At 42.3% G+C, this 27,790-nt stretch overlaps 1 protein-coding gene across 3 annotated transcripts in view; it reads left to right on the plus strand.

Moving 5' to 3' along the window:
- NFATC3 (nuclear factor of activated T cells 3) overlaps positions 1–27,790 on the plus strand; it is a 164,378-nt gene that overhangs the window by 16,164 nt on the left and 120,424 nt on the right. For 2 of the 3 annotated variants that reach the window (XM_067551521.1, XM_067551529.1), the window contains exon 2: positions 10,893–12,024. The exons of the other annotated variant lie outside the window; for it this stretch is intronic. In XM_067551521.1, coding sequence (XP_067407622.1) covers positions 10,893–12,024 — 1,132 coding nt within the window. The remainder of the gene's footprint in view (positions 1–10,892; positions 12,025–27,790) is intronic. 3 annotated transcript variants of the gene reach the window in all.

Here is a 27,790-nt window from a genome sequence, read left to right on the forward strand (position 1 = left end):
AAAAATACTCAGTTACAGTTGAAACTACAGTACATTACTTTATAAGGCATTACAAACCTAATCAAGCAGTTGAATTGAATTTTGTTTGAGATCTTTAGTTTCTTGTTCATACCTCTAAACTCCTTTTATTATATACTTTTTACAGCTGTTGTTGTAGTGTGAAACAATACTACTGAAATTTCAGAAAAAAAATGTTTCTTGGAAATGAAGTGCTGTGGAAACTCCTATGCTTTTGATGAGAAAATAGCTGCCATATTTCACTCTAACAATACATAAACAGGATTCAGTTTTATACTTGGTAATGTTATGATCTGAATTAAACCTGGTTATGGGTTGAGTTAAAATCTCATTGAAATTGATGTATCAATGTGTTGTTCATGTAAACTATTTGAGAGACCGCTAGGGGGCCACACCTAAAATAAAACCTACTAGAGCCTGTCCAGGAATTTTGGATTGCATAGGTGGAGGAATTTCTGCTGAGTTGTTTTGGGTAGGTGTGTGTGTGTGAGGGTGGCAGAATACACAAACTAAGGACAGACAACAATAGAGAGAGGCAGAGGAAGAGAGCAAGAAAGCCAAACAGTTACCTGTGGGCACTGTGTGACCCTGTAAAGAGCTAGAGAGAGCTTCTGAGTCTTGTGTTAGTTAAAGAGGCTTCGGGATGTAAGCTGCTTTTGTTCTTGGTTCCTCCTCTGTTCAGAGAAGCAGGACTTTGTACATTCTTTGTTGCAATCTTGTTTATTTACAAAGAAAATATTTGATTCTATCAATTTCTACTTCAAACTGGTGCATCCCTGAGGATCCTGAAGTTTGAGTTAGCCACTCAAGTAGAAAAGGGACAACTGTAACATTCTTCATTCATTTTTTGAAAAGCATGGTGGCCCAAAGTGTTTCACTTCCTTTGACATTTGCTATGAGAGTCCTAACTCTGTTGCATGAGGTTTTATTGCCATAGGCTTGGATTCATTTTTTATTGCTTTTGTAGTAGAAACCATGTTTTGCTTTAGTTTGTACAGGAAATTATGGCAGGATCTCAATGTGAACAGTTTAAAAAAAAAAGAAGTGAAATATATGCAGACAAGAGACTTTTAAAAGAAATCATCTGATCCATTAATGTAGAACACAATCTGCATGAACATGTCCTTCTCTCACCACACTGGCTTCTTATGAAACTGGAATAGAGAACTAGATGTGGTTGCTAGTGTTTGGCAAATATATGTGCTGCAGTATCAGAAAACAGCAGGGGGATAAACTTTCACTTTTTTTCTGAGGAACTGTCTTCAGACCGAGCAAAGGGTGTAACAAATACTAGGAAAAGATTTTTTCATCTCTAAATCTAACTTTTCCAGTCTCCTCATAAGACCCTTAGTATTTTCACTACCACCATATTAAGCAGGTCTTGGAACCATTGCTTCTCTTCAGACAGTGTGTAGCGTTTGGATTCTTTGGGTGCAATTCTGGCCCAGTTGAAGTCATTGTGACTTTTTACTGTTGACTTCAGTGGGGCCAAGATTTCATCCTCTGTTGATTAATAGTTGAATCTGAAACCATGTAACGTCTGCATATAGCTAATGACACCTTTACTAGAATAATTAATGACTCAATGTTCAGTTAGATGTCTCTTCTTAATAAACTGATCATATACTATAACACAAAGGTATTCCTGTCTTTACTATTGGTACAGTATGCCGTCCCCTGAAAGATTATCAGCAGTCTGTGAAAGGAACATGCCATCCCTGCACACTCCCTTGCAGCCAGTGGGTGTACACCTGCCATAATTTCCTCATTTGGGTCATTAATAAGCTCAATGAGACATTTATGTATCAACAGCACTTCCTTCTGCAGGTCTCACTGACAGAACCTTCCTTGCTGCAGTTTAAGCCCATTGCTTCTTGTCCTGTTCTCAGAGGCCAAGAACAACAGTTTTTCTCTCTCCTCTTTGTAACAACTTTTTATGTACTTGAAATGTGTTATCATGTCCCCTCTCAGTCTTGTCTTCTCTTCTCCAGGCTAAACAAACCCAGTTCTTTCAGTCTTGCCTCATAGGTCATGTTTTTTAGACCTTTAATCATTTTTGTTGCTCTTTTCTGGACTTTCTCCAAATCTCTCCTGAAATATGGCGCCCAGAACGGGACACAACACTCTAGGTGAGGCCTAATCAGCGCAGAGTAGAGCGGAAGAATTACTTACAACACCCCTACTAATACATCCCAGAATCGTGTTTCCTTTTTTTGTAACAGTGCTACACTGTTGACTCATATTTAGCTTGTGGTCCACTATGACCCCCAGATCCCTTTCCACAGTACTCCTTTCTAGGCAGTCATTTCCCATTTTGGATGAGTGCAACTGATTGTTCCTTCCTATGTAGAGTATTTTTGCATTTGTCCTTATTTAATTTCATCCTGTTTACCTCAGACCAATTCTCCAGTTTGTCCAGATCATTCTGAGTTTTAATCCTGTCGTCCAAAGCACTTGCAACACCTCCCAGCTTGGTATCGTCCGCAAACTTAATAAGTGTACTTTCTATGCCATTATCTAAATCAGTGATGAAAATATTGAACAGAACCAGACCCAGAACATCATGATCTCTGCGGAACCCAGTCATTATGCTCTTCCAGCATGATTGTGAACCATTGATAACTCCTCTCTGAGAAGGGTTTTCCAACCACTTTTATACACATCTTATAGTAGCTCCATCTAGGTTGTATTTCCCTAGTTGGTTTAAGAGAAGGTCATGCAGGACAGTATCAAAAGGCTTACTAAAGTCAAGGTCATAAACATCTGTGTATGAAATAGTGTACTCAAGAGTTCCTAGAATTGACGAGAAAACTACAAATAAGTATTTAAGTTGTGTACAGCCACAAACTTCTTTGTTTTTTGGGTTTTTAAATCATATCTTCCTTTATGCAGTGTGTGCGCTCTCTGCAGAGTTATTGGGATAAGAAGGCAGAATTCAAGTTGTTTGGGTAAATTTAAACCATGCATTTCCATACTTCTAATACTTTAAAAAATTAAGCATGGCTTTAATTTAATGTTACTAATCCTGAAAACTTCTATTTTAGAAAAGTACAGTGTTCTTAAGTTTTTTGCGGCAGGAGATTGTCATTTTCTATACAGTTGTGCACACCCTAGCACAACATGGCCCCAACCTAATTTGCCTCTAGGCCCCTTGGCAGAATACATGTTCAATAAAATATTTTCCTCTTAAGTAATTGGTATGTGTGATGGGGTATATATTCCATCTTGGCTCTGAAAGGGTTATTGTGGGTCTGAGAAGCCAGTGAACCCATCTGGCTGCACTTGGCGGGTGGGTCAGACTTAAGTAAAGATAAAGCCCAACTGGAGAAGGAGCTGGGTGATGACTGACTATAAAGAAAGGAAGGCCAGTCATTAGATGTGGAGCTAGCTTAAGTTGTGAATAACCCAGATAAAGAGGTAGAATTGGAACTTCCAGGGAAAGAGCTCTGAGAGGTATTCCACTGAGGTATTCCACTGAGGAACAGAGTTAAGGGAAAATGTAAGAAGGATGAAAGGTTGGGCTTGAGGAGGGCAGAAGTTTAGGATTTTGTTGTAGGATTCCAGGAAGATCACTGCAAGGCCTGGCCTTGAAAGAAGAGTGAGCCTTGTCCTGGTCTACACTGATGGGCAAATTTGGCGGCAGTCAACGGGAGTTACAAAAGCTGCATAGAGTAGCTTGCGTAACTTAAGTCGACTTCCTAACTTCTGTTCTACGTGTTGTCTCCACTACGCTGCGCCGATGGGAAAAGCATACCCATTGTTGCAGCGCTATGGTTTTTCTGGAGATGGTTGGTTGTAATAGATCGACTTCTGGATTGATTGAGCGTGTCTTCACCACCAGTCAATTGAACCAGATAAATCGATCTGACAGCGGCAAATTTGCTGCTGTCAGTGTACAAGGAAGCAACAGCAAGGTGTCTGATGGAGCAGACTGTGTTGGTTGCTGATTATAGGGGTTCTGAACTGGAACCAAATGTAATGGGAAGGCTTGGATGGTGGAGAGAGGCTCCTGGAAATAGGATAAAGACTACTGAGAGCCTTGACAGAAGGGCATGGGGCCCAGAGTTGGGGCTTAAGACCTTTTGTCAGGGCGTTACTGTTACTTACTGGATTTCCTGTTCCCCAGATGGGGAGAGACTTTAAAGTGATCTATCTGGAAAGTAGGGTGATCAGATAGCAAATGTGAAAAATCGGGAAAGGGAGTAATAGGCACCCATATAAAAAACTCCAAATATCAGGACTGTCCTTATGAAATCAGGACATCTGGTCACCCTGCAGGAGAGCGAAGTCACTAGAAGAGGCAGACCACTGTTGGGTTGGAGCAGCTTATCAACAGGGAACTTTAGACAAGAAGAGCCTTCTACACCACCTCAGCTGTGCGGAGGTACCCCAGCCATGAGTCCACCCTTCTACAGTATGTTTGCAAACTTAACTCAGAGTGGTTTTTCTCCTGCAGTAGATGATCTAGGTTGTGAAACTTAATTTTAATTAGCAAGTGGTAGCTCTTGCTTCTTTTGGCAAAGGAAATAAAACTATATTCCCTTAATTTACAGGACTTCATTGATTGTTTTTTCTTAGAATGCCATTGCCAGTCTGTAGTTGAGGCTATGTACATTCCCTTTCATAGAAAAAGGAAAGCGGTTTAAGAATTGGCCTGTGATGACAAAGAAAAAGTGCATATATTTGTTAGGGGCTGCAGCAAAATTGCAGAAGCTGAGAAGTGAATAAAAGTAAAATGAGAACTGTCTAATTGAGAAATAAAATCTGGCGTTATTTGTGATTTGGTAAGAAGTTCTGGAGTCTTGCCCAGTAAAAAGTCATGCTTTTCCTATCAGAAGGCAAAGTCATGCTTTTCCTATCAGAGGGCAAAGTAAGTCTAATACAGTGGTACTGACTGCAAAATCCCTCGGATTACAGAGGCTCAAGGTATAGAGAAAACTGGGACATTTTGTATAGTTATCCTAGGTTGTTGTTTTATTTTGGTGTCTCCCTTCTTCCTTTACCTTTTGTCTGACTATGAAGTTTGTTCATCAACTGCCAGCTCTGACAGTTTCTGACATCATGTTGGTCCTCTGCTCTTTTCTCCCTTTTCCAAAAATAATTTCTTGTTCTTCTGTCTTTTCAAGGCTTTACCTTTTTTAGATGGCTCTGATTAGAACAATCCCATAAAGGTTGTGGAGAGGGAAATAAGGATTGGTTAAGAAAATAAGACTTTTAGGGTAAAATTTTCAAAAGCATGTAGTCACTTTTGAAAATGGAACTTCATGCATTTTTTGAATATCTAGCCCGTGGTCCCTGTACAAACTGCAGCTTTTATTTTTATTGTAGTACTTAGGAGGCCTAGTCATGGACCAGGATTGTTGTGCTAGGTGCTGTACAAAAACAAAGACAGTCTGTGCCTCTAAAAGCTTAAAAACTAAGTATCAGACAAAAAACAACAGATAGATACTGAGGCTGAGTGACAAGGCAGTACAAGGAAACAATAAGACAGTATCAGTCAGCATGGTAGGCTGTGGTTTTAGCACATGCGCAGCCTTAACTGTGATTTTACAACTCATTCGAGGCAGTCATTGTACAGATTTCAAGTAACATGATTCAGTTTGTATTCACACAGTAGCTTCTCCGCTGTGTTAGAATAATATGTTTGTGTTGATATCTCCCAAGGTGCAATGAATCTATGCTATTTATGTTCCCCCATTTCCTTGAAAGGGACCCTGGGGATGGGAGAAGGAATGAGAATTCCATACCCACCTTTAGCTTTCGGTACTTCATGAAGTTAAGAACTTTCCCTCCTCTGTTCCCTGCTGCATGGAAATTTGAGGGGGATGGAGGGTGACTATAATGGATCACATGCTTAATTATTTTATTATTTTTTTTAACTTTTAGAGGCAGAGCAGCCTCATTCTGACCAATTGTCAGTGCCTAAATGTCCTGATTGCAGTCAGCTACAGAGCTGTATGTTGGTTCTAGGTTTTGAGCCCTACAGACTCTGTTTTGGGCTGGGACAACTTCTCTGTAACCTGATTTTTATCCTGTTCCTCCTTGTACATTTTTTCCCCTTTATGAATGGAGCATCTATGAATTTATTAAGATGCTCTTGACTTTAGCCATCAAGAGTGGGAATTCATTCATCATGGTATCTTTAAAAAAGAGAATTATATGCAATTCTGCTTCACTGAAATATGTGAGAATTGAGGAAGAGGCACAATATTTTCATTCTTTTTCTGTGGATCTGTTCTTGACAAATGGTGTGTGGGCTTAAACTATACTTTGGGGAATTCTTTAGTCCTGCTCAACAAGGAACTGAAATGGAATGTTCTAGGTGGCACTGTCATTAGCTGTTGGCCTGAGTATGTGTTTTGCTTGCCTCCAAGGGACCAATTTTTGAGAGCTAGAGAAGCTTTGGCTTGACTTGTACTACTTAAATTCAGGAATTCCTTTTTTTTTTTTTAAATGGCAGAATTACAGTTAAGTCATTAACACTATAAACTGCCTGAAAAGGAGAATCTGGCACCTTTCCTGTACAGTAAACAATTTTTAAAAGGATTTTTGGTTCCCGCTTAGTGGGACAATTCTCTATCTCTGTAGATGGTTGGACTCTTTTGAATTTAGGCCATACACAGTGATGAGGATTATATTATGGACATCAACTATGGTTCTGGCACTTGGTGTTGAGTAAGGTGGTCGGTCACATGTGGATTTGAACAGCAGTTTAGTCACTCTTGGTATAATATGGTTGACAGTTTTGGTGGTGTTTACCTGTAAACTGTTGTATTGGCAGTATATGCCACTGAATTTTCATTTATTGGAACATCCTGATATGGCAGTTTACTGCCCAAATTTTGGTCCCCTAATTTTTATAATCGCAATTCTTTTGGTTTGCAAGGAATACCTTCTGCTTGCAATAAAAAGCTCCTCTCCTGTGTGGAAGTAAAAAAGTGTCTTTTCTGTGCTCATGTGATCTCTTGCATCCCTGCCTCCCTCGCTCCTTGTAATCTTTAGATATGGAAGTGACATGGTGCACTACAGTAGAACAAACACTGTATTACTTCATAGACTAGAGTACACTAGCAGAATTGTCCCTAGTATTCCCTGCACTGTGAAACTTAATACAGCTGCCATGTGTCCTGCTATTGAATCAGACTCTACAAGCTCCATTACCTTACATTGATGGACTGTAGAGGGGAGAGGCCCTCCTGCAGAGGACAAACAGTGCTCTGAGTCTTTTTCCCTACTTTATCATGAATGTAACTCTTTCCAATGGGAAAAATAGAGCACCCCTCACAATGAGGGAAGTTACCCCAGTGACTCCAGTTTTTAATCATCTTTGCAGCCAGACCTGGGACATAGTTCTTGTAGTTCAGTGGATGTTCATCATTCAGCAAATTGTAGATCAAGTAAAAAAAATAAGTCTTAAAAAAATCAGATCGGTATAAAGTTTTCCTTTCTTGTTCTATGTTCCTGTGATCTACTGCCCACCTGCATCTCAGCAGGGCAATTTTCTCCCTGCTGTTGACAACTGGTTTTTTCTTGTGGCACAATCCTACACACTCATCCTCTACGACTTCAGTTTATGTTTTGATATCCTATCTTCATCCTAGTTGCCAGACTTCTCAACCTCCTCTTTTTCATTTGATCTGGAATCTTGGATCAGTGCTTCTGCTCATCAGAATACCTTCTCTCTTGAACTGGTCTTAAGCAAACACTGTCTCTGGAGAAAATGGAAGAAGTTGCACACTAGATATAGTGAGCTTTTCTATAGCAGTGATCACTATAGAAATGACTGCTTCAGAAATACTAATTAGTTGATTTTTTTCTCCCAACTCTTCTGTGATGTGAGGTGGTATAATCTCCATTTTATGGATGGAAAGCTGAGGCAGAGAGAATTAAGTCAAGCGTCCATTAACTTGGGGTGCCAAAATTTTTGAGTACTTTTTAAAAAAACAAAAAAAAAAACCAACAAAAAAACAAACACAGAATTAAGGTTGCTAATGTTTGAATGCTGGAGGTTGAAACCTTAATGTTCATTTTAAGATAATTTTGTATGTAATTTCCTAAGCTGTTAAAACAAAGGAGGGGCAAAACAAATTGCAGCATTTGGCATTGTATTGATACCCACATGGTTCAGCAGCAGGGTTGCACCGTTTAGAACCGCCACACAGACCTTTTCCACTTAATTAATGGGAGTAACTGACAGCAATAATTTTCTTTGTGGGCCAACATTAGGATGAGACACACTTTGCCAGTGGATTTTGCAAATATTTGCTGATGGCAGGGGAATTGACTCTGGAATTTTATTGTATTTTAGGTTCTGGATGGGGAGTTTGCTCTAGTGGTCACACCTTCTGCCTCTCTTCTTCCAAAAGTCTGTCCCCTTCTAGCCTGTTGCAGTCCTGTCTCACTGTTCATGCTTTTGCTGAAAACAGTATAGAATTGATTACACTCACGTTTTGTCTCACTATTTTGCTGCTGCTTTGTTGCATTTTGTCTGAAGATAATCCTTGCTTGGAAGAGCTTATTATCTAATTTTTTTCAATCTCTGGGGTGCCTAGCATAATATTGGGTTCTGAGAGTAAGAAGTAAAATTACTTGAAGGATATGTTGGGGATATACAGTTGCTTGTGTAATCTCACTGAATGTACAGATTCATGTGGGGCATGCATCTGACCTAAATAGTCCCTCTTTTCCATTTCAGGCTAGCAGCTCATTTTTTAGAGAATATATACTTCTAACTCCAAACATCACCATGAATAGTTGATGGTTGTATGTATTGTTGAGAGAAGTTGAATCATGAATTTTTTTTCTTTCCTGTGCATGTTGCTGTTTTTTCTCCCTTTTTATTAATGGAATTACATAATAGCGTAACATTCCACAGTGTAGTTTGTAATTTGAATGTATGCCTTACCAGTGTGCCATTAAGTATGGGGAAACAATCCAGAGCATTTAATTTTGTTGTATTGTGCTCAAATATTTTTTTAAACTGATTTTTAATATCAAGCAAGGATGGCAAATTTGAAATTTTTGGTTTTTTGCTAGTATGTATACTGTTGGAACAGGGTGTCTCTATTTAGGAAAACTGATTCTAATACACTTATTTAGTCATGCATTGTTGAGGTTGGATTTGCTACTAGTAAATTCACTGCTTTTATATGCTATTTTATGGGAGTAGGCAAAATAACACTGGTAGTGGCTTGGTTTCCAAAGAGTGCAGTAGTCACCATTAAAAAGTTAGTGTGGTTATAACGGTTGGGTGACTGTCTTAACTATCATAGTTACAGGGGAAATAACCAGATTCTCTTGGTGCAGACTTATTTCTGCCCTCTTTCTCCTCCTCCTCCCCCCAAAATCACCATAGGCTGTTGCTCACTTGCTTATATACTTGGTGCTTGCCTTGGTCTCAGTCTTCTCCTACTTCTTATCTGTTCTTTTATTCTTGCTTCCAGCAGTGGCACCATTATAGAGTATGGAAAGCTTTGGGAAGAAGTAGCCTGGGGAGGTTGTATACTGCTGTGTTCTGTGCCCCCTAAAACAGAAGAAAAAGAGCGGGAGTTGATACTTCTCCCTGCTGCCTTTTGTCTGCAGCTGAGGATCTGGCCAACAGCAGGAAGAAGGAAATTGTGCGAGGGAAGGCTCAGAGGGGATTACAGTCTGGAAGAGGATGCTAAAGTTCATTCCCCTTGGTTTGCATATAATTGGAGGGGGTGGCACCAGGGTGAATCACGTTTTTTGTATGTGGGGTGTGGGAAGAAATACTCCTAGTCTCCCAGTAATGGTGCCCACATGCTCTTCTCTGAGCTGGAGCAGCAGCAACAAAGTGGAGGCTTCTAGTCTCCTTTCCTTAGCAGAAGAGTAGCAGCAAATGGAAAGTTCTGGTAGTGGTAAGCAGAAAGGAAAGCCTTGTGGGTCACTCACATCTTCACTTAAAGATGCATGTTTCTTGCTGACAGATCTTCCTCTGTGCAGAGAAGAGGGATGGGAGAAGTTGATGTAGAACTGCAGGAAGTAACTGCCAAATGTCTTTTCAGAGCTTACATTTTTTCCCAGCCCCTTTTTAATGGCTGAACAGCTTTTACTGACCTTGCAGAGATAAGAATAGGAAAATTCCAGTCTGAAAAAATTAAAGGTTGAGGAAGGATCTCTGGAATAGAAGTGCTCAGAAAATCTCAATTATAGATATTGATGCATATGCCACCTATAATTGAATGTTTTCTGGCTGTTTGCAATCCGTACGAAGGTATGACTCGAGCATTTTCTGTTACTGCAGTATTCTTATTTTAAACATGATAAATGTTGGTAAGCTTGATAGTCTGGTGCTTAAAAATAGTTAATTAGTTAAATAGTTAATAGTTATTTAGTTAATGGAAAGCTGGACTGCAATAAAGTGCAATCTCTTCGTACACCTGTGAGGAAAGCAAATTTATTGGAAAAATGTAGGAAGTTACATATATGAATTAAATAATGAACAGACTTTTAAAAACTTTGTTTTTATGGAAAATACATTGGAAAATAAAGATTGAAAACCAAAGAGTTTGTACATTTTTACACACAGAAAAATGGATATGTTTGAGTTTGTATACTTGAAACAGGTTATCATTAAAATCACTGTTGTGCAATGTCTTTTATTAAAACGTTGCCTCAGGTAACTATTAATTTAGAACTGGTATCTAAAAATCTGAAATAGATTAAGTCTGGAATATTTGTTTATGGTATAAGATTTTTATTACTTAGTTGTGTAACAGCCTATCAAATGGGAAAGCCGGACAGAATTAGTAGCCTGTGAATTGCCTAGAATAACTAATAACTATCAGACAAGTAAGTGAAATTTGACATACTAAGTACTGTACTTTGACTTTTCTCTTGGGTTCCTTTTTCAGATCTTGAACCAGATGATTGTGCATCCATATACATCTTTAATGTAGACCAACCATCATCCTCTGTAAATCAGCCAATTTGTATCCCTCACCATGGATTGCAATTACACTCCTCTCCTCTGTCTCCACCAACCAGACTGCAGGGTCATAAAAACTATGAAGGAACTTGTGAAATACCAGAATCCAAATACAGTCCTCTAGGTGGACCCAAACCCTTTGAGTGCCCTAGTATTCAAATTACATCTATCTCTCCTAACTGTCATCAAGGGATTGAAGCTAGTGAGGATGAATTGCACACAAATGGCCCAGAAAATGAATATATGGAAAGACCTTCAAGGGACCAACTGTATCTTCATCTTGAGCCATCATACAGGGAATCATCCCTTAGTCCAAGCCCGGCCAGCAGCATTTCGTCCAGGAGCTGGTTCTCAGATGCTTCCTCTTGCGAGTCCATCTCTCATGTTTATGATGATGTAGACTCAGAGTTGAATGAAGCTGCTGCTCGATTTACCCTTGGATCTCCTTTGGCATCTCCTGGTGGCTCTCCAAGGGGTCCAGGGGATGAATCTTGGCAACAGCCTTATGGATTTGGACATGCCCTATCTCCTAGACAGTCTCCTTGTCATTCTCCTAGAACTAGTATTACAGATGAAAATTGGCTAAACCCTAGATCAACGTCAAGGCCCTCATCGAGACCTACATCCCCCTGTGGGAAGCGACGACACTCCAGTGCTGAGATTTGTTATGCCAGCTCTCTCTCTCCCCACCATTCTCCAACTCCATCACCTGGCCACTCTCCCAGGGGAAGCATAACAGAAGACACATGGTTAAACACGTCTCACCACAGCGTACAAGGTCTTAATCCTGGCCTTTTACCATTTCAGTGTTGTACAGAGACTGACATCCCTCTTAAAACAAGAAAGACCTCTGAGGATCAAACTGCTACTTTATCAGGAAAAATTGATTTCTGTTCTGAAGAACAGGGTAATTTATCACCATCCCTTGAAACTGCAGTAGATGATTGCTCTGGATCTCAACATGCATTAAAAAAGGATTTGCCTGGTGACCAATTTCTTTCTGTTCCTTCGCACTTTACGTGGAACAAACCAAAGCCTGGCCATACTCCTATATTTCGGTAAGTGGTATAAAAACTTAGGAATTTTTCAAAACTTCTCTGTTACATTAAACATATTAATGTATTTATATCTCAGTGGTACATTTTGAGCCTTTTCAAGAAAATTAATTCTGTTAGCAATGTGAATATTATAATTAGAAACAAGTTAAGTGGAACCATCAGATCTACTTCATTGTTAAAATATTCTGGCCAAATTATAATGCAGTAATTATTTAGGCTCAAGTGCCTCAATTTGTTGAATGTAAGCAGATTGTTGTTCTTGCATAGAACCCCATTGAAGGGTTTCACATACACAAAGCAGTTCATCCACATGCAACTTCTTGTGAGATTGGGGCCTTAAATTATCCATTCTTCAGGAAGAAATTTTCTATTCCTATTCACAATATTTAGTGCAGTTGGGTGCAGTAAATTAGTAATAACCTAGGAAAGCAGTAAGATACTAAATATGGCTAAGCAAGAATGATATACATATGAAGAATAATTACAGCCTTGTTGGCCCCAGGACATTAGAGAGTCACTGAGGAGATACCAACCCACCTCTGCAGCTAACAGTTAGCATAGATTTCATAGTGGCACTGGGGAGAATAACCTCACTTTTTCTATAGGATTGCAGCAGAACAAACTAAAAAGCAAGCAAAACAGAAGTGAAAACCCTTTTTATTAATAAAAAAAAATAAAATAAAATAAAAAATCCAGCTCTATACAAATAAACTATGCCTTTATACCTCTATATAAGAGACACAGTGGGGTGAGGTAATATCTTCTAATCTGGAAAAAACCTCTGTGTGGCTCAAAAGCTTGTCTCTCACCAACAGAAGTTGGTCCAATCAAAGATATTACCTCACCCACCTTGTCTTGCCATGTACAGTCTTGTTTCCCCTTCTGCCGTTTTTGTTTTTCTGTGTATTTCTTGGTGTTCTATTTTTAATCTTCCTCACTCCCCTCTCAGCAGAAGGCTACGTGCTGCTCAGGGTGGAGGGGTGGTATCCCTTGTGGCTTCATGGGGCATGGCCTCACGATCTTGTGGATGAGAAGAGATGCTTGGATAAGTGAACTGCTGCCTGAACATGAGACATAGACTTGTTCTATTCATTCTCTCTGAAGCACCTGGCATTGGCCATTGTTGGAAGACAGAGATATGGGGGTAGATGGACCATTGGTCTGACCCAGCGTGGCTATTCTTATATATGCAAGCCACTTGAGGTATCTTTCACAGAGCTGCTTACCACTTTATCTACAGCTATTGGTGAATATTGTGAAGTGGAATGGGTGCAGGTGAATCTAGTTAGGCAGCATTCTCTGGTCCTACTCAGTGGGCTAGTTTTATGCCCCTCCAAGAGCGTCAATCCTCTCAAGGTATATATGTATCTCTTTCCTTTGGTCACACGCAAGGTGGTCAGGGAGAGGGACTCTCACAAACATCCATAGGGGCACGGCCTCCCCCAAGATCACTTCATCCCACAATCCCAGCTCTTCCAATATGCTCCAGTGAATTCCTTCACCATTCAATATATCATCATCTGACACAATCACTGAAGCTGGAGTCCATGCAAAATAATTGCCAGTGGCTATTGCCTGTAGGATGGCAGAGTTAAAGTTGTGTGGGTGTGTACCTTAACTGTGTATTTTCTGTTTTTCAGAAGTTTGTTTCTCTTCTGAGAAGACATGGTACAACTGGGCAACCTCAACTCTGTGTTAGCAAAGGTTTTTGTCACTAAACATATGTCCAAGGTTATAAGTGAAATGAGTCAGTGTGAGGTTAAGCTTACTACTTAATATTCAGGTTCACTGATGCCCAATGGTCTCCAGTTGTCTGGTGCTTTGAGGCTGAGTGAAACTTGTCCATCAGTGACAGAAGGCTAAGCCCTTCTAACAACAAAACTAGGCAGTTTATTCTGTTTCCACAACTGCATAAGGGTTCTGCGGAGGCCCTATAGAGCACCTACTTTCAGAGAGTCTGTATGTTCAAAATCTTTCTAAAGCTGAATACTCTTCAACTGGTCTCACAAACTTGAGAATTTAAATGGCATTAATTGAATTTCATTCTGAGTTAAATGAGACAAAATGAAGGAAGCAAGAAGTGTAAAGTGCTCCACATATCTCCAGATTTGCACTGAATGGGATTTCTTTTTCTGCTGCCACTAAAAGAACTTATACTTCTCAGACAGCATGTAGAATAACTAGCATTTCCAGGAGTGAACCAGCCTTTTTCTCTAAAGCAGCACTCTCCTTAGCATGTCCCTCAGAAGTAACCAGACATATAAAATGGTTAATGCTTCCAGTGGGAACACAGTCTAGTTTTGTAGCAGGAGTACCTTTTAATTCTTTCCTGAATTTCTCATTCCATTTTAGAAATAATCTTGCATCCACTCTCAACTTCTGGGATCTTCCATCCTGAGCCCTTTAAGAAGACCAATCTGCCAGTGAAAGATAAGGCTCTTGAATAGTTACCTTTAATCTCAGTAGACTACAGCACCCTTCTCTCTAAAAAGACCAATCGGAAAGAGAAAGGGATCATGTGGAGAAAAAAGTATTTGGTCATGTGATTTACGACTTTACTGTAGTTGGCCAGGTGAAGCAAGGTCTAACACTAAACCTCAGTACACCTTTTTCTTTCTGGAATATGATAACTTTGGAATTGTGCAATGCTGCATCCAATTAATTCCAAATATTCAGGGAATGTCCTAGGAGGCATCACTAGGTACAACCCACAAAGGAATTGTGCAGGGTGGGAATCTGTGTATGGTGATTGTAAGGGAAGCAGGGACCTAGAGTGGGGGAACTAGGTGGCTGGGTGTGCCCTGGGGATGGAAAAGTTGGGCCATGCGGTTTAAATGGGGGAACACAAACCCTGCTATGGATGGAATTGGGGGTGCACAGAGCCCTTGCCATGGGGGAAAAGGGGCTGTGGGTGAAAGGGAGGAAAACAGGACAGTGGTTTTGAGGGAGGGAGGTATTGGGGACAAGGGACTCAGGTGGGGGAGTTATATGAAGTCCCTGAACTGGAAGGGTATGGGAAGGTAGCACATAGGAAGCTTGTGAGGATGGCTGGAGGAATAAGTTATAAGCAAGGGGCCCCTGGCATGTGTAATGAGATCTGCCTACAGAAGCTACAAAGTGTGAGAGGTGAGAAGTAATTTTGAAAAACATTATTTTAATTCCTCTGAGAGCTTTACCTAGTGACCTTAAGGTTATTTTAAAATAGCTAATTCAGTTTAAAAAAAAAAAAAAAAGTAAATCCATTACCTAGAATTATTTGGTAGACACTAGTAGAATTCACAGAACAGTAAATACACTAAATGAGGCAAGGACTCCTGTGGACCTCATTAATTTCACATGCTAATCAATCGTATCAAATGAGGCTACTTCTAACTTCAGTTTTATTTCATATGCATTCTTTATACCCATCTTCACAAATCCTATTTCAGGCACATTTCTGCATTTAAAAATGAAACTCCAGTCAACTTTATTCTTCATATATATGTATAACAAATTGAAAAATGAGATCATAGATGGAAGACTTCATTTGGTATAATTTGCATATCTACTTATGCACAAAGCCAGAATCCTAAAACAAAGAACGGTATACATATGCAAATGTTTTCTAACTTGGCCTAATAAAATTGATTTTCACCAGACCATAGGAAGATACAGTAAGGAACTCCCTCTTTCAGATTCCAAGTTTGTGTCAAACTACTGAGAGATGGTCTCCGCTACAGAGTTCTTTTTGTCAACAAAAGTTAGCTTTTGTTGACAAAGTGGAAGTGTACACCCTGAAATGCTCCTCCCACTGAAGTAACTCTTCTGCTATGCTGACTTAAGCCTTCTCTACACTAGAAAGTTTTTATTGAAGCAAGTTATAGCGATGATCAAAAAAGTTGTAATTATAACACTTGTGCCTGTTCACACAGTACTCATTGTGTCTCTGAAGCATGTCCGCCTTTGGTGCTCTGGCCTAGACAGTGAGAGCTGTGCACTGTGGGCAGCTATCCTATTGTGCAGCTCGCCATCTTGTGCCAGTAGGGGTTGTAGGAAGGGGGAGAGGATCGCAGTACATCGTGGGTGGGAGCTCTTCATCCCATGATGCAGTGATTTCCGTCCAGTCATTCCATGGGTTATCGACTGTGTTTCACGGCATTTTTCAACAGCCCCACCATTTTCCTGAGCGCCCACCATCTCTATCTGAAAGGATGGATCTTGCACTGCTCTCCACTGTTGTTGTCAGTGTTCTGAATACATTGCTGCTGATCATGCAGCATATCGTGAGCCCCTAATCGGAACTGGAATCCGAGGCACCTGACCTGCTGTGTGCCATGCAAACAAACGCCAGATTTCTGTTTGCGTTCTGTTCTTTTTGTTATGTAAAACAAGCACTGAGTGGTGGGATCACATCGTTATGCAGATGATAGGCAGTGGCTGCAGAACTTTTGAACGTGGAAAGCCACCTTCATGGAACTCTGTGTGGAGCTAGCACCTGTCCTGCATCGCAGGGACACCAGAATGAGAGTTGCCCTCTTGGTGGACAAGTGTGTGGAGATCGCTATGAGGAGGCTGGCAAGTCCAGGCTGCTATCAGTTGGTCGCTAATTAGTTTGGAGTTGGGAGGTCCACCATTGGAGCTGTTATCACAAGTGTGAAGGGCCATTAATCACATTTTGCTACGAAGGACAGTGAGTCTTGGAAATGTGTGTAAAATAGTGCATGGCTTCACAGCAATGAAATTCCCTAACTCTGGCGGCATGATAGATATCATGCATATCCCAGTTTTGTCCCCAGACCATCTTGCGATAGAGTATATCAATAGAAAGGGGCACTTCTCTATGGTACTGCAATTGCTTGTGGATCCCTGTGGATGTTTCACTGACATCAATGTGAGTTTGTCGGGGCGGTGTATGATGCATGAATCTTGGGGAATATGTATAAAAAGCTGACCTGTATAAAAAGCTGTAAGCAGGGACTTTCTTTCTGGACCAAAAGATTCCAATGGGAGATGTTGAAATGCCCATAGTGATCCTGTGAGACCCAGCCTATCCCTGACTGCCATGGCTAATGAAATCTTATACGGGCAACCTGGATAGCAACAGGAAGTGTTTCAATAACAGGTTGAGCAGATGCTGAATGAGTCTTGAATGTGTTTGGCAAATTAAAAGCTCGCTGGAGATGCCTTTATAGCAGGTTAGATCTCAATGAAGAAAATATTCCCATGGTTATAGCCTCCTACTGTGTGCTCCATAATATATGTCAAGCTAAGGGTGAAAAGTTTCCCCCTGGGTGGAGCACAGAGGCAGATTGCCTTGCGGCTGAACAACCAGATGTCAGGGCTATTACAGGGGGACAGTGGAGGCCCATTCAGATCAGGGAGGCCTTGAGGAACAATTTTGACAATGAGCAACAATAAGGTATATTTGTAAACAGCATTGTACCATGCTATGTCTGCTATCCAGCTTGCACTGTGTATCACTGTGAGGTGCATCCACTGTGGGCAAGAGACAAATAAAGATTGCTTATTCTTCACAGAGTATGTCTTTTTATTAAATAACAATTATTCACAAAACACAAAAAGCTGGGCTGGAGGGGCGAAAGCAGAGAAGGGCAGTGAGAGTATGATAGCTGCGTGTAAGTCTAGCTATCGTTTGAAAGCTGTCTGCAGGGGTGGAGTGAACAGGGTACCGAGGCAGGCCGGGAGTGTGGTAGTAACATATGGATGGAGGTTAGGAAGGGCATGGAAAGCAGTTCTGTATTGGCTGAGGGGAGACAAGCATTCATAATGCTGCAGATTGAATTTATGCATGATTTTAGTAGCTCTGTTTGCTCCTTTGTGGCTTTTTATCATGCGCTCATGACCTGGTATCACTCACTTGTGGTTTTCCCTCCTCTCCTGCCTATCACTTTTCTGATTTTTGGACACTGTGTGTCTCAATTCTTTTTTCTTTGTTTCTGCCTCAAAGGACTGGAGGAGTTCTTGGAACACCTCCTCTTTGATTTTCCGTGGTCATTTTCTCAATAACCGCAGGCGCCCCGCAGGTATAGATGGCACCTCTGTAGAAACACAATAAACAATGACCAGAAGCATTGTTGTGAGTGCAATAATAGCATTGATGCATTACTGTGAAATACACCTCTTTCTCACTGTGCCCTGGCAAAAGCACAGTTCAATGATCAACCAGGACATGGTGAGTTGTGCCTAGGAATGGAGGCTGTCAAGTTCTGGAAAAGTTGTGGGTGGCTATTTGGGGTATTGATGCAGGTAGATAGGGACAGAATTTCAAATTGTCACCATTTTCTGCAGATGGGTGCCATAGAAGTCGATATATCGCTCCTGAGAGTAAGCAGGGATGATAGGGCGCATCTCCTCTATGTGAGCAGCTTCAAACAGGGTCCTGATGCTGCTCGCTTTGGTCCCTGCACAATTGATTGCGGATTGGCACAGGAAAGTTTCCTACAATGGGGGGAGAAACAAAGCAGCTCTGTAGGAATCTCGTGCAGAGGATTGATGAGCACCTCCAGGAAAGTTTCCTAGAGAATTATCTGGAGGATTCCCGTGAAGTCTGTGTACATTTACACACTTTTCCACCGCTCTGCCTTGCAGAAAAGGGGAATGGGAAGCACATGTAAACACAGCTACTCTTGTATGTTTCTGTCCCTTCAAGCAGCTGTATAATGCAACAAAGCTGAAGATAGCTGTACCTAATGTAACAGAGCAGCATCAGCTCAAAAAAATCACTTACCTGAGCTGTCTTCTCCTGTATCCTGCACACCAGAGTTTGGAGGGCTATGATTGGCTCAGACTCTCTGGGGTCAAAAAGAGGTCCTGGCTCCCCATGTCAGCAAGCAACCCAGTCTCCTGCTACGCATTGTCCTCTAACTTGACTTCCTTGTCTGCAGCTTTTTCATGGGGGCTGACTCTGGTGGCTGCTGCCTCTGGGCTCATGGAAGTATCTATGGGTCTCTTGGTGGTGGGGTTGCTGCTGAGGATGGCTTGCAGCTCCATATAGAAGCAGCAGGTCTTTGAGTCTGCACTAAAGCGACGATTTGACTCCCTAGCCTTTTAGTACCATTGCCACAGCTCCTTGATTTTCTCGGGACTGCAGCGTTCCCATTTATAAGCTGTTCTCTGCCATTAAACGAGAAACTTGACCTTCGTATTGAAGTTCCTTCAGCTGGAGTGGAGCTGGGACTGCACAGCCTCCTCTCCCCAAATGCTGATCAGATCCAGAAGCTCCAGTGTGCTCCAAGTGGGAGAGCATTTGGTTCATGGAGCTGCCATGGTTAGCTGGGAGGATGAGATGTGAGCTTTCCATGCTGACCAAGCAGGAAGTGGAATTTCAAAAATTCCCGGGACTTTAAACGGGGAGAGGTGGATGTCTGCAGGACAGGGGAGTTCAAACTGATGGCCAGAGAGGTCAGATGGGCATTGTGGGACACTTTCTGGAGGCCATTTACTATGAGAGAACCAAGCACTGTCTACAATGATGCTTTGTCATTAAGTGTGGTGCAAAAATCGTTACGCATCTCGACAAGGTGAGGAGTTGGCATACACAATGCAATCATCACCATGCAGACCCATCATTTTGGCTCAAAAAGCTGACTTTTGTTGACAAAAGTCTCTAGTGTAGACCAGGCCATAATAAAACCATCTCAACAAGAAGTGTAGGGCTTATGTCAGTGTTGTTAAGGTGATGCAGTATTAATGTTCCTTACATGGCTGTTGGCTGTCATTCTTGTTTGTTTCATGGCTCCACTGGAGCAGAGAAATTGACAAGAAAGCAGGGTAACTAGAGCCCAGCTGCCCTCTGCTCTCTTGGAGAGCTGAGCAGCTGGAACCTGCTCCTGACAGGGAAGAGAGAAGCCCCGGACAGCTTTTCCACCCATTCCTCACCGAGGAGCAGGGCAGCCTTGTAAACTTCATGGTTGAGCTTTGAAGTTGACAAGGCTGCCTGGCTCCTCACGGGGGAGCATGCAGAGTGGAGTGAGAAGCCCTGGGCAGCTTCTCCTGGTGGGGAATGGAGGAGAGAAGCCTCGGGCAGCTTCCCCTGGTAGTGGGGCAGCCGGGCTCCTGGCAGGGAGCTGAGAGACCGGACTTTTAGCCTCCCCACACTGCCCCTTTTAGGTTGGTGGAAGTGCTTTTGGTGAGGATGCACACCACTGACCCAAGGAGGGTAGTGTGAACATCAGCCACTGCAGTAATTAATGTGGTGGCTGGAAGTCGGTCTAACATGTCGATTTTATCTTTGTCATGTAGACAAAGCCTAAGAAGGGTTTCTCTTGATCTAATTATAAAATGCAGGGGGTAGGGGCTTGAATGGTTGCAACGGTGTGTGTGGGTGAGGAGACAAGATGGGTGAAGTAATACTTTTTTTTACTGGACCAGCTTCTGTTGCTGAGATAAGCTTTTGAGCTACACAGAGCTTTTCTTTAGGTGGGCAGAAAACATGGGAGGCAGCAAAATGACAAAGTTGCTTTTGCACACAGTACTCTCTCTTAAAAGGCAGGCATGGATTTCTGAGCAAAAAACTACCTATTTCTACTTTATTCAGAAAAACAGGACTGTGTACATTTTTTGTAAATAAAGCTGATTGCACAAAAGCACCTGTTACATAGCATCAATTTCTCCTCCTAATGGAAACAACCCACAAGGCCTTGAATGTTGGCTAACCATTCAGGCAGAAAGGGACAACAATGTGCTGGCTGGCTGGCCCTTTATTCAGAGGGAGAGGAAACAAAGTGGATGAGTGACAGGAAAGGTTTCCCTTGATCTTAATCACAAAACGCAGGGGCTAGAGGCTTGAATGGTTGTCTGTGTGGGGGAGAAAAAAGGTGGGTCTCGCACTCCCAAGAACAGGTCTGGTTCTTCCTCGGAATGTTGGAAAATAAAATGAGTGTATCTGAATAGCGGAAAGGAAGTTTTTAGGTAATGAAACATTGAAGGACATTTAAATATACCTTACCAATTATACTGCCTTCATTGAAGTTTCTACTCACCTAAATCCTAATACCGATTTACAGGGTTATTGTCTGATAGTTTCCTGGTGCATAGTTGCATTATGAATGATTGCATAGTCTTAATTCTATCTTGATTTTGTAAATATCCAGTGTGCCTAGGTTAGTTTGAAGCATACTCCAGTGCTAGAAATTGCATTTTATTTGTAAAATGAGACCTATCATTTTTGTTTTATTTGCCACTTGAGTTTTGTTGTAATAATGTATTTGATATCACCACACTTTCCTAAATGAATTAATGTTATAGCTCACAATTAGCCATTGTGATTTCTGGATGATCAATTAGGAAGAAGATAAAGTGAGATGCAGCTTTCAGTTCAGAAGAATCCTTTACAGGAGGCCTGCAATTGCTGTAGTTGAGGACATAAGTTAGTTGCATATATTGAAGTTTTTTCCTAAATACTACTGGAGTCCACTCATCCTACAACTTCTTACCAAAATCCTTATATTTTAAGGAGATCCTAATGGTTCATTTATAGTGGGAACATACACCACCTAGCTACATTTCTTGGGGTTGTGAAAAATCTATGTCTCGGGATTGTTTAGACAGCAGTAGGTCAAGAGAAGAATTCTTCCATCAACCTAGCTACAACCTCTTGGGACCCCTCCTGTTGGCGTAGGTATTGTCTACACTATAGCATTGCAGCTGCACTTCCATAGCGGTTTAAGTGCAGACATACCCTAATAAAAAATTATTGTGCTATATAACCTTTGAGTTTTAACTTAAATCAGATTAAATTTTATGCTAGCTCACATTATGTGTTTATGCTAGCTCACATTAGGATTTGTTGCGTCAATCACCCCTTCCTAAAATAGTATGTGAAAGCTGCTTTAAAAATTGATCTTTTTTATGACCAAGATCCAGCTGTCTGAAATAGATGGGTAATGTTGTATGAAATGCAGCTCATACAAGCCAATGTATGACTTTTTGCCTTGTCACATAATGGTCCTTTTAAAATGGAAATATTTAAATTTTCTCTGTAGTAATAGTAATCAAAAGGAAGCTATGAAAAGGAAACATGCAATGATTTGCAGATCAATTGGGCAATGGGCAGACCTGATGAGTCTGTAAGGGCAAGAGTGAGACACTCCCATCCTCCACTAGTTTTGGGGTCACACCTTGGGTAAGTATGAGTAACCCCTAAACCACCTTGCCAGGGTCACCACAAAGCTTTCACTGGCAGACGATGCAGAAGAACACGACGACAACAGAGGATGGCGCTAAAGCATACACTTCAGATGTCATATGAAGGCAACCTGCATTATATATCCAGTCATTGGCCAATCACTATACCCAGGGGTAGTTGAGGCTTTTTAGCTCAAACTTACAGCTCATCTAGAAGGACATCTCCAAATACAAATCCTGCACCCCTGTCAGCACTAGCATGGCAACAGTTGCTTGGGCAAAAGAGTGCAAAAGGCTCTTCATAACTCTCTCATTAAAACCATTCATAGTGCAGTTTGTTCAGACAACTCATTTAACTCATCCAACCCAGTTAATTTACCATAGTCTTGTGATGATGGGGATAGGCAGTGGATGCTGCTGTGGCTGTCCTTAGTTACAACTCTGCAGACAGGTGGCCTGAAGGTGGTGGTGGTTTTCCGCAGAGCAGATATGGAACTCATAGCCTCCAGAGGTGACAGAGCAGGCCTTTTTATGTACAGCATTGTTCTCCCCAATCTAAGGAAAGGGGCCTGAAAAGAATTAACACAGCCTGCCCTTTCTGAACCAGTCAGGCTATCGTTCCTCACTGGTCATCAAACACAGCAGTCACAATAAAACAAGATTCACAGACTGACATTTGGGTCATGGAATACCAGAACTCTTCTTGACTTTGACTAAAGACAGGCATGTAGAACAGTACTTACTGCCAAAACACTGAAGATTTGTAACACATTGCTGCCCTCAGTGAAACCTGATTTGCTGATGAGTCCCACCTTGAGGAGGTGGGATCAGTATACACCTACCACTGGATTGACAAGGCCAAGCATGAGCCAAGATAGTTGGGGTAAGTTTTGTCATCCTATGTGACATTGCCAGAAGCTTTACTTGCTCCCCAAGGAGTCGATGACTAATGTATGGTGCTCTATGTAAACTTGTTCAGAGACCAGTATGCCACCGTTATCAGCACTGGCGTTGACTCATACAGAGGAGGTCAGGCAGGCATTTTATGAAGATCTCAGCACGATCATAAGAGGGGTGCAATACTAGCACAAATACAGTGTCCTTGGAGACTTCAGTGCTCATGTGGTAGCTGACTCTGATGTGGAGCCGGGTGTTAGGCCATCACAGCATTGGAAGGTCAAACTCTAATGGCCAACTGCTTCTCTATAAGTGTTAGTAATAGCGAGATTGAACTTGGCACAGTCTTTCAGCAGGCCAAGAAATATAAGAGAACATGGATACATCCTAGGTCAAAACAGTGTCATATGCTGGACTTATGTAATTGTATTGTCTAAAGACATTAAAAATGTGCATATCAATCGCTCTTTCAGAGGTATTGAATGCTGGTCAGACCATAGACTTGAGACATGTTGTTACATATTTCACCAAAGTGGCCCAGAAGATGCCAAACCACCAAAGATCAGTGTGGCTTCCGTGAAAGACCCCAGCAAACAAGTAAAATAGGAGAAGACGCTGGAAACTGCATTGCCTGAGATCCCAGAGAACTCCACAGACATTGAGGCAACCTGGCAGAAGCTCAGGTGTCACAAGTAATATGGTATTGAAGGTTCTTGGCTTTGTGAGGCAGAAGCACCAAGACTGGCTCAATGAGAGTGGCCCTGATATAAACTAGTTACTGGAGACCATGCACAACACAGCAAGTCCTGTATCTTGGACAAGAAGTCAGCAGTGAAGATCGGATACCTTCAGGCCAAACATACTCTAAAATCCAGTGTAAGGCTAATGAGTAACCACTGGTGGAAGCAGAAGATTGCAGAACTGCAGGAAGCAACTGACAAGCATGGTATGAGGCCTTCCATGAAGGTTTCCATGCTATGTGTTGCTCCAAATCCAGTGATATAGCCCTTATCCTCATAGTGCCCAGCAGCTCACAAAGGTGATATTCTCTCGCTGGGCAGAGCACTTTGGTAGTCTCCTGAACTGTTAATCCTCTGTCTAATGAAGTTTTGTGATGGAGGAGTGGTCCATGGACCCTTCTTTACATGAGGTTACTAAGACCATCAAGCAGCTGTTCCTGGGCAAGTCTCCAGGCCCGGACAGCATTCCAACTGAAGGGTACAAATGTGGAGGTCTCCGTCTGGTCAGTAAATTCACCAGCCTTTTTCAAGACTGTGTGGGAACAGGGTACCCAATGGTATAAGGATGCTTTCATAGTCCATCTACGCAAAAAGAATGTTTGCGACCACCATCACAAAATCTCACTGCTGTCTATAGCAAGTAAAATCCTTGCATGAATTGTCCTCGGTAGGCTCGTATCTTACCTACTGGACTCGGTGTATCTAGAGTCACAGTGTAGTTTTTTGTGCTGATTGTGGCATCAGGGGTATGTGTGTCTTTTCAGCCCGACAAATACAAGAGAAGACTGAACAGCAGAAGGATCTGTAGCTGGTGCTTGTTGACCTGATAAAGGCTTTCAGTGTGGTGAATCACATGGGCCTATGGAATCTCCATCATAAATTTGGCTGCTCAGAGAAAATGATTGCTGTTATCCACTCATTTCATGATGGCTGTGGTGATGGAGTGTGGTGACACCATCAGTAGCCTTCCCTTGTACCAACACCACTGCACAAAGATGTGTAATGGCCCTAGTCCTCTTTGCCTTTGTTTTTTGTTTTTTCAGCCCTGCGCTTCTTCACATTCCAGGACTTTGACAGAAGTGTACACATCCGGGTTAGATTGGATGGGGGTCTGTTCAGCCTATAGTGTGTCAATACCCACACCAAGGTAATTGAACAGCTATTGAGAGCTCCTGTTTGCTGATGGCTACCCTCATTGCATACACACTCAAAGGCATTGTTTATTGTGACTCTTTGCCAATGCCTCAAAATGCTTTAGTTTCACAATCAGCCTGAAAAAGACAGGTCATGTACTAGCTAGCACCAGATCACCAGCATCACAAGCACCATGATCCCATCATCAAAATTAATAATACACCCTTCTACTCAGTCAGAAAATTCTATGTGGGTAGCATACTTTTCAGTAACACGATGTTGGATGCTATCATTCAGTTCCTGGTAAAGATCTATTGTGCTGTTTTACTCACCTCACTCATCTACGATTGTAAGACGTGGATGCTCTGCACACATCACATTTGGCAGGCTCAGCAACAGCCCAATTCTGATAGGGCCACCATGGTCCATAATCAGAAATCTGTTCCATCTCCAGCTTCAGTAACGAGAGATAAGCCCACACAAGTTCTACACAAAGGATTCCTTTTGATAAGTGCCATATTGAACTAAATAGAAGGAAGAATTTTTTTGCCTGAGGACATATTTCTCTAAATGAGGCAATGTCTATTTAAAGATTCAGAGTTGCCCCACACGGAGTGTATGGTTCTTCCTGGTTTTGATAAGGCTTAAAGCACCCACTATTTACATGACTCCATTTTCCTATCTGAGAATGAGACTTCTGCAACACTGGATGTCCCACGTTTACAGGCCAGATTGGGGCAGTCTTGAGTTACTGATCACTATTCCTCAAACCACGATAATCTCTCTGGACTGGTGTCATGAAAGTGCTCAGGAATGTGCAATTCAATCCTCAGGGTCCATCTCAGACAGTGACTTCAGATGGGTCAATCTATAGTTAAGGGCTGCACTTGAATCACTGAACAGTTGGAGGGCATTGAACTTCTTAGGAAAGAATGTTTCACATCAGCGTATGGGAAACTATGGGCTGTTCATCTGGTAGTTCTTCAGGTGCTTGCTCATGTCCATTCTGATTTAGGTGTGTGTGCATGCCATGTGCACTGGTGCCAGAAATTTTTCCCCTAGTTGTACCCGTAGGGCCGGCTCTAGCACCCTCTGCAGTGGTGCACATATGAGCTCACATATATGGCGCTGCCAGCCCCCTCCCTCTCAGTTCCTTCTTACCGCTCATGATGGTGAAACGATGCTCTTGCTCTCGTAAGCCTTTGTATTCCTGGAGGTTCTTTCACTGTTTTTTCTAGCTCTTGCTAGCATGTATAGTTTTAAAAAGTTAGTAAGTTCCCAGGATCGGGGCATGCCCTGGTCTCCGCGGTTTAAGCCCTGCACTTCTTGCAAGAAACCTGTCGATGAGCGACCCACCTCAGAGCTGTTTTAAGATGCTTAGGGGAAGCACACCTCTCCGCAAAGATGTGCAAGAGTTTTCACCCAAGAACTAAGAAGGACCAGGACATAAGACTTAAGGCCCTTCTGATGGAGGCGGCACTCAGACCAGCATCAGAGTCAACCTTGCACCGTTCCACATCCCCGGTGTTGAGGGAGTGCCAGAAGAAGGCACACTTGGAGAGGGAGTGCTTGCTGACACCGAACTTGGCCAAGAAAACTCCAGGGAAGCTGGAGTCAGCTCAGAAGAGGGTCTCTGCCTGGCCGGGCATCGAGTCCGGTACCCGCGCCACTGCTGACTCCAGGGAACGGTAGGGGCCTGCACCGCCTATTGGTCCCATCCCTGCCTGAAGTATTCCAAATGGTGACGGATCTGTTGGTCATGCTGGTGCCACCTACGCCTTAGGAGGGTAGGTCTGCGCACCAAGGAGCGGACACCCTGGCTGGGGGTTCTTTGAAGGGGATGCCGATGTCAGCGTAACAATCTCGTCCCCCACCCACTGGTTGACATTCACTGGTGTCAAGGCACTCTTTGGGTTCTTGGCACTGGTCTCCTGAATCGCATCAAGACAAATCAGGTTGAGACCGGTCATTGAGTGCAAGGTACTGGCCCCGGGGCATCAGCATGGATCCACAGAGTATGGATGTTCTTCAGAGTCCCAGAGTTCACCAAGCTCGCAGTGTCGCAATTCACCGGGTAAAGAAGGTGCTGGAGCCACAGGGAATTTGGAGCAGCATTGATGAGTTAAGGAGAGGTAGCGAGGCTGATAGCTATGGCCGGGACCTGACATAGTGGGAGGGCTCGGGTCCCCCCCACTCTCCACGGGGGAAGTGGCTAGTCTCGAACTGAGATTACACCTCCCTCCCTCCCCCCTCTGCCCCCAGAAGTGGGAACATATGGACAGTGACGGCTGGAAGGATGAATCACAGAGGTCCCGACAGCTACAAGAAGGGCTACAGGAGAACTGGGAGAAAGAGTGATGTTGCATGGGCCTGGAGCTAATCCCCAGATGACCACCACTGAGTGGTGCGAACTGTCATAGCCTCCTTCTAGATGACAAAACGAAGGAGGTACTAATAAAGGGTAGCAAAACTGCCTATACTATCTTAATGTCCAAAAGAACTATATACTACCCTTTTACTTAGTATTATAACTAATTCTAGATTTTCTGACAGTGCACAGTGTTTTAACTTTACACATAAGTGTATATCTCATTTATTGTGTTGAAAATATAGGTGCGGCCTACTTACTCTGTCAGATGAAGTCTAGTGGCTTCACTGCTATTTTTAGCAAGCTTGCTCAATCAAAGCTAGCTCTGGTATGCCTACACATGCTTCAGTCACATTTCCTAGTTGCACAGCAAACATACTCTTAGGATGTAGACTTTCTTTTCCTTCTCAGCTAGAGTGATGGCTTCTGATACAGTAGTGCAAAGTCACTGTTCTTTACTGAAAGACTTGTATTATAATTGTGCTGCAAGGGAAAAATGTTT

This window comes from Emydura macquarii, unplaced genomic scaffold, assembly GCF_026122565.2.
Source record: "Emydura macquarii macquarii isolate MOO-44397 ecotype Brisbane River unplaced genomic scaffold, CSIRO-AGI_Emac_v2 contig_295, whole genome shotgun sequence".
In the NCBI taxonomy this organism is placed as follows: Eukaryota; Metazoa; Chordata; order Testudines; family Chelidae; genus Emydura; species Emydura macquarii.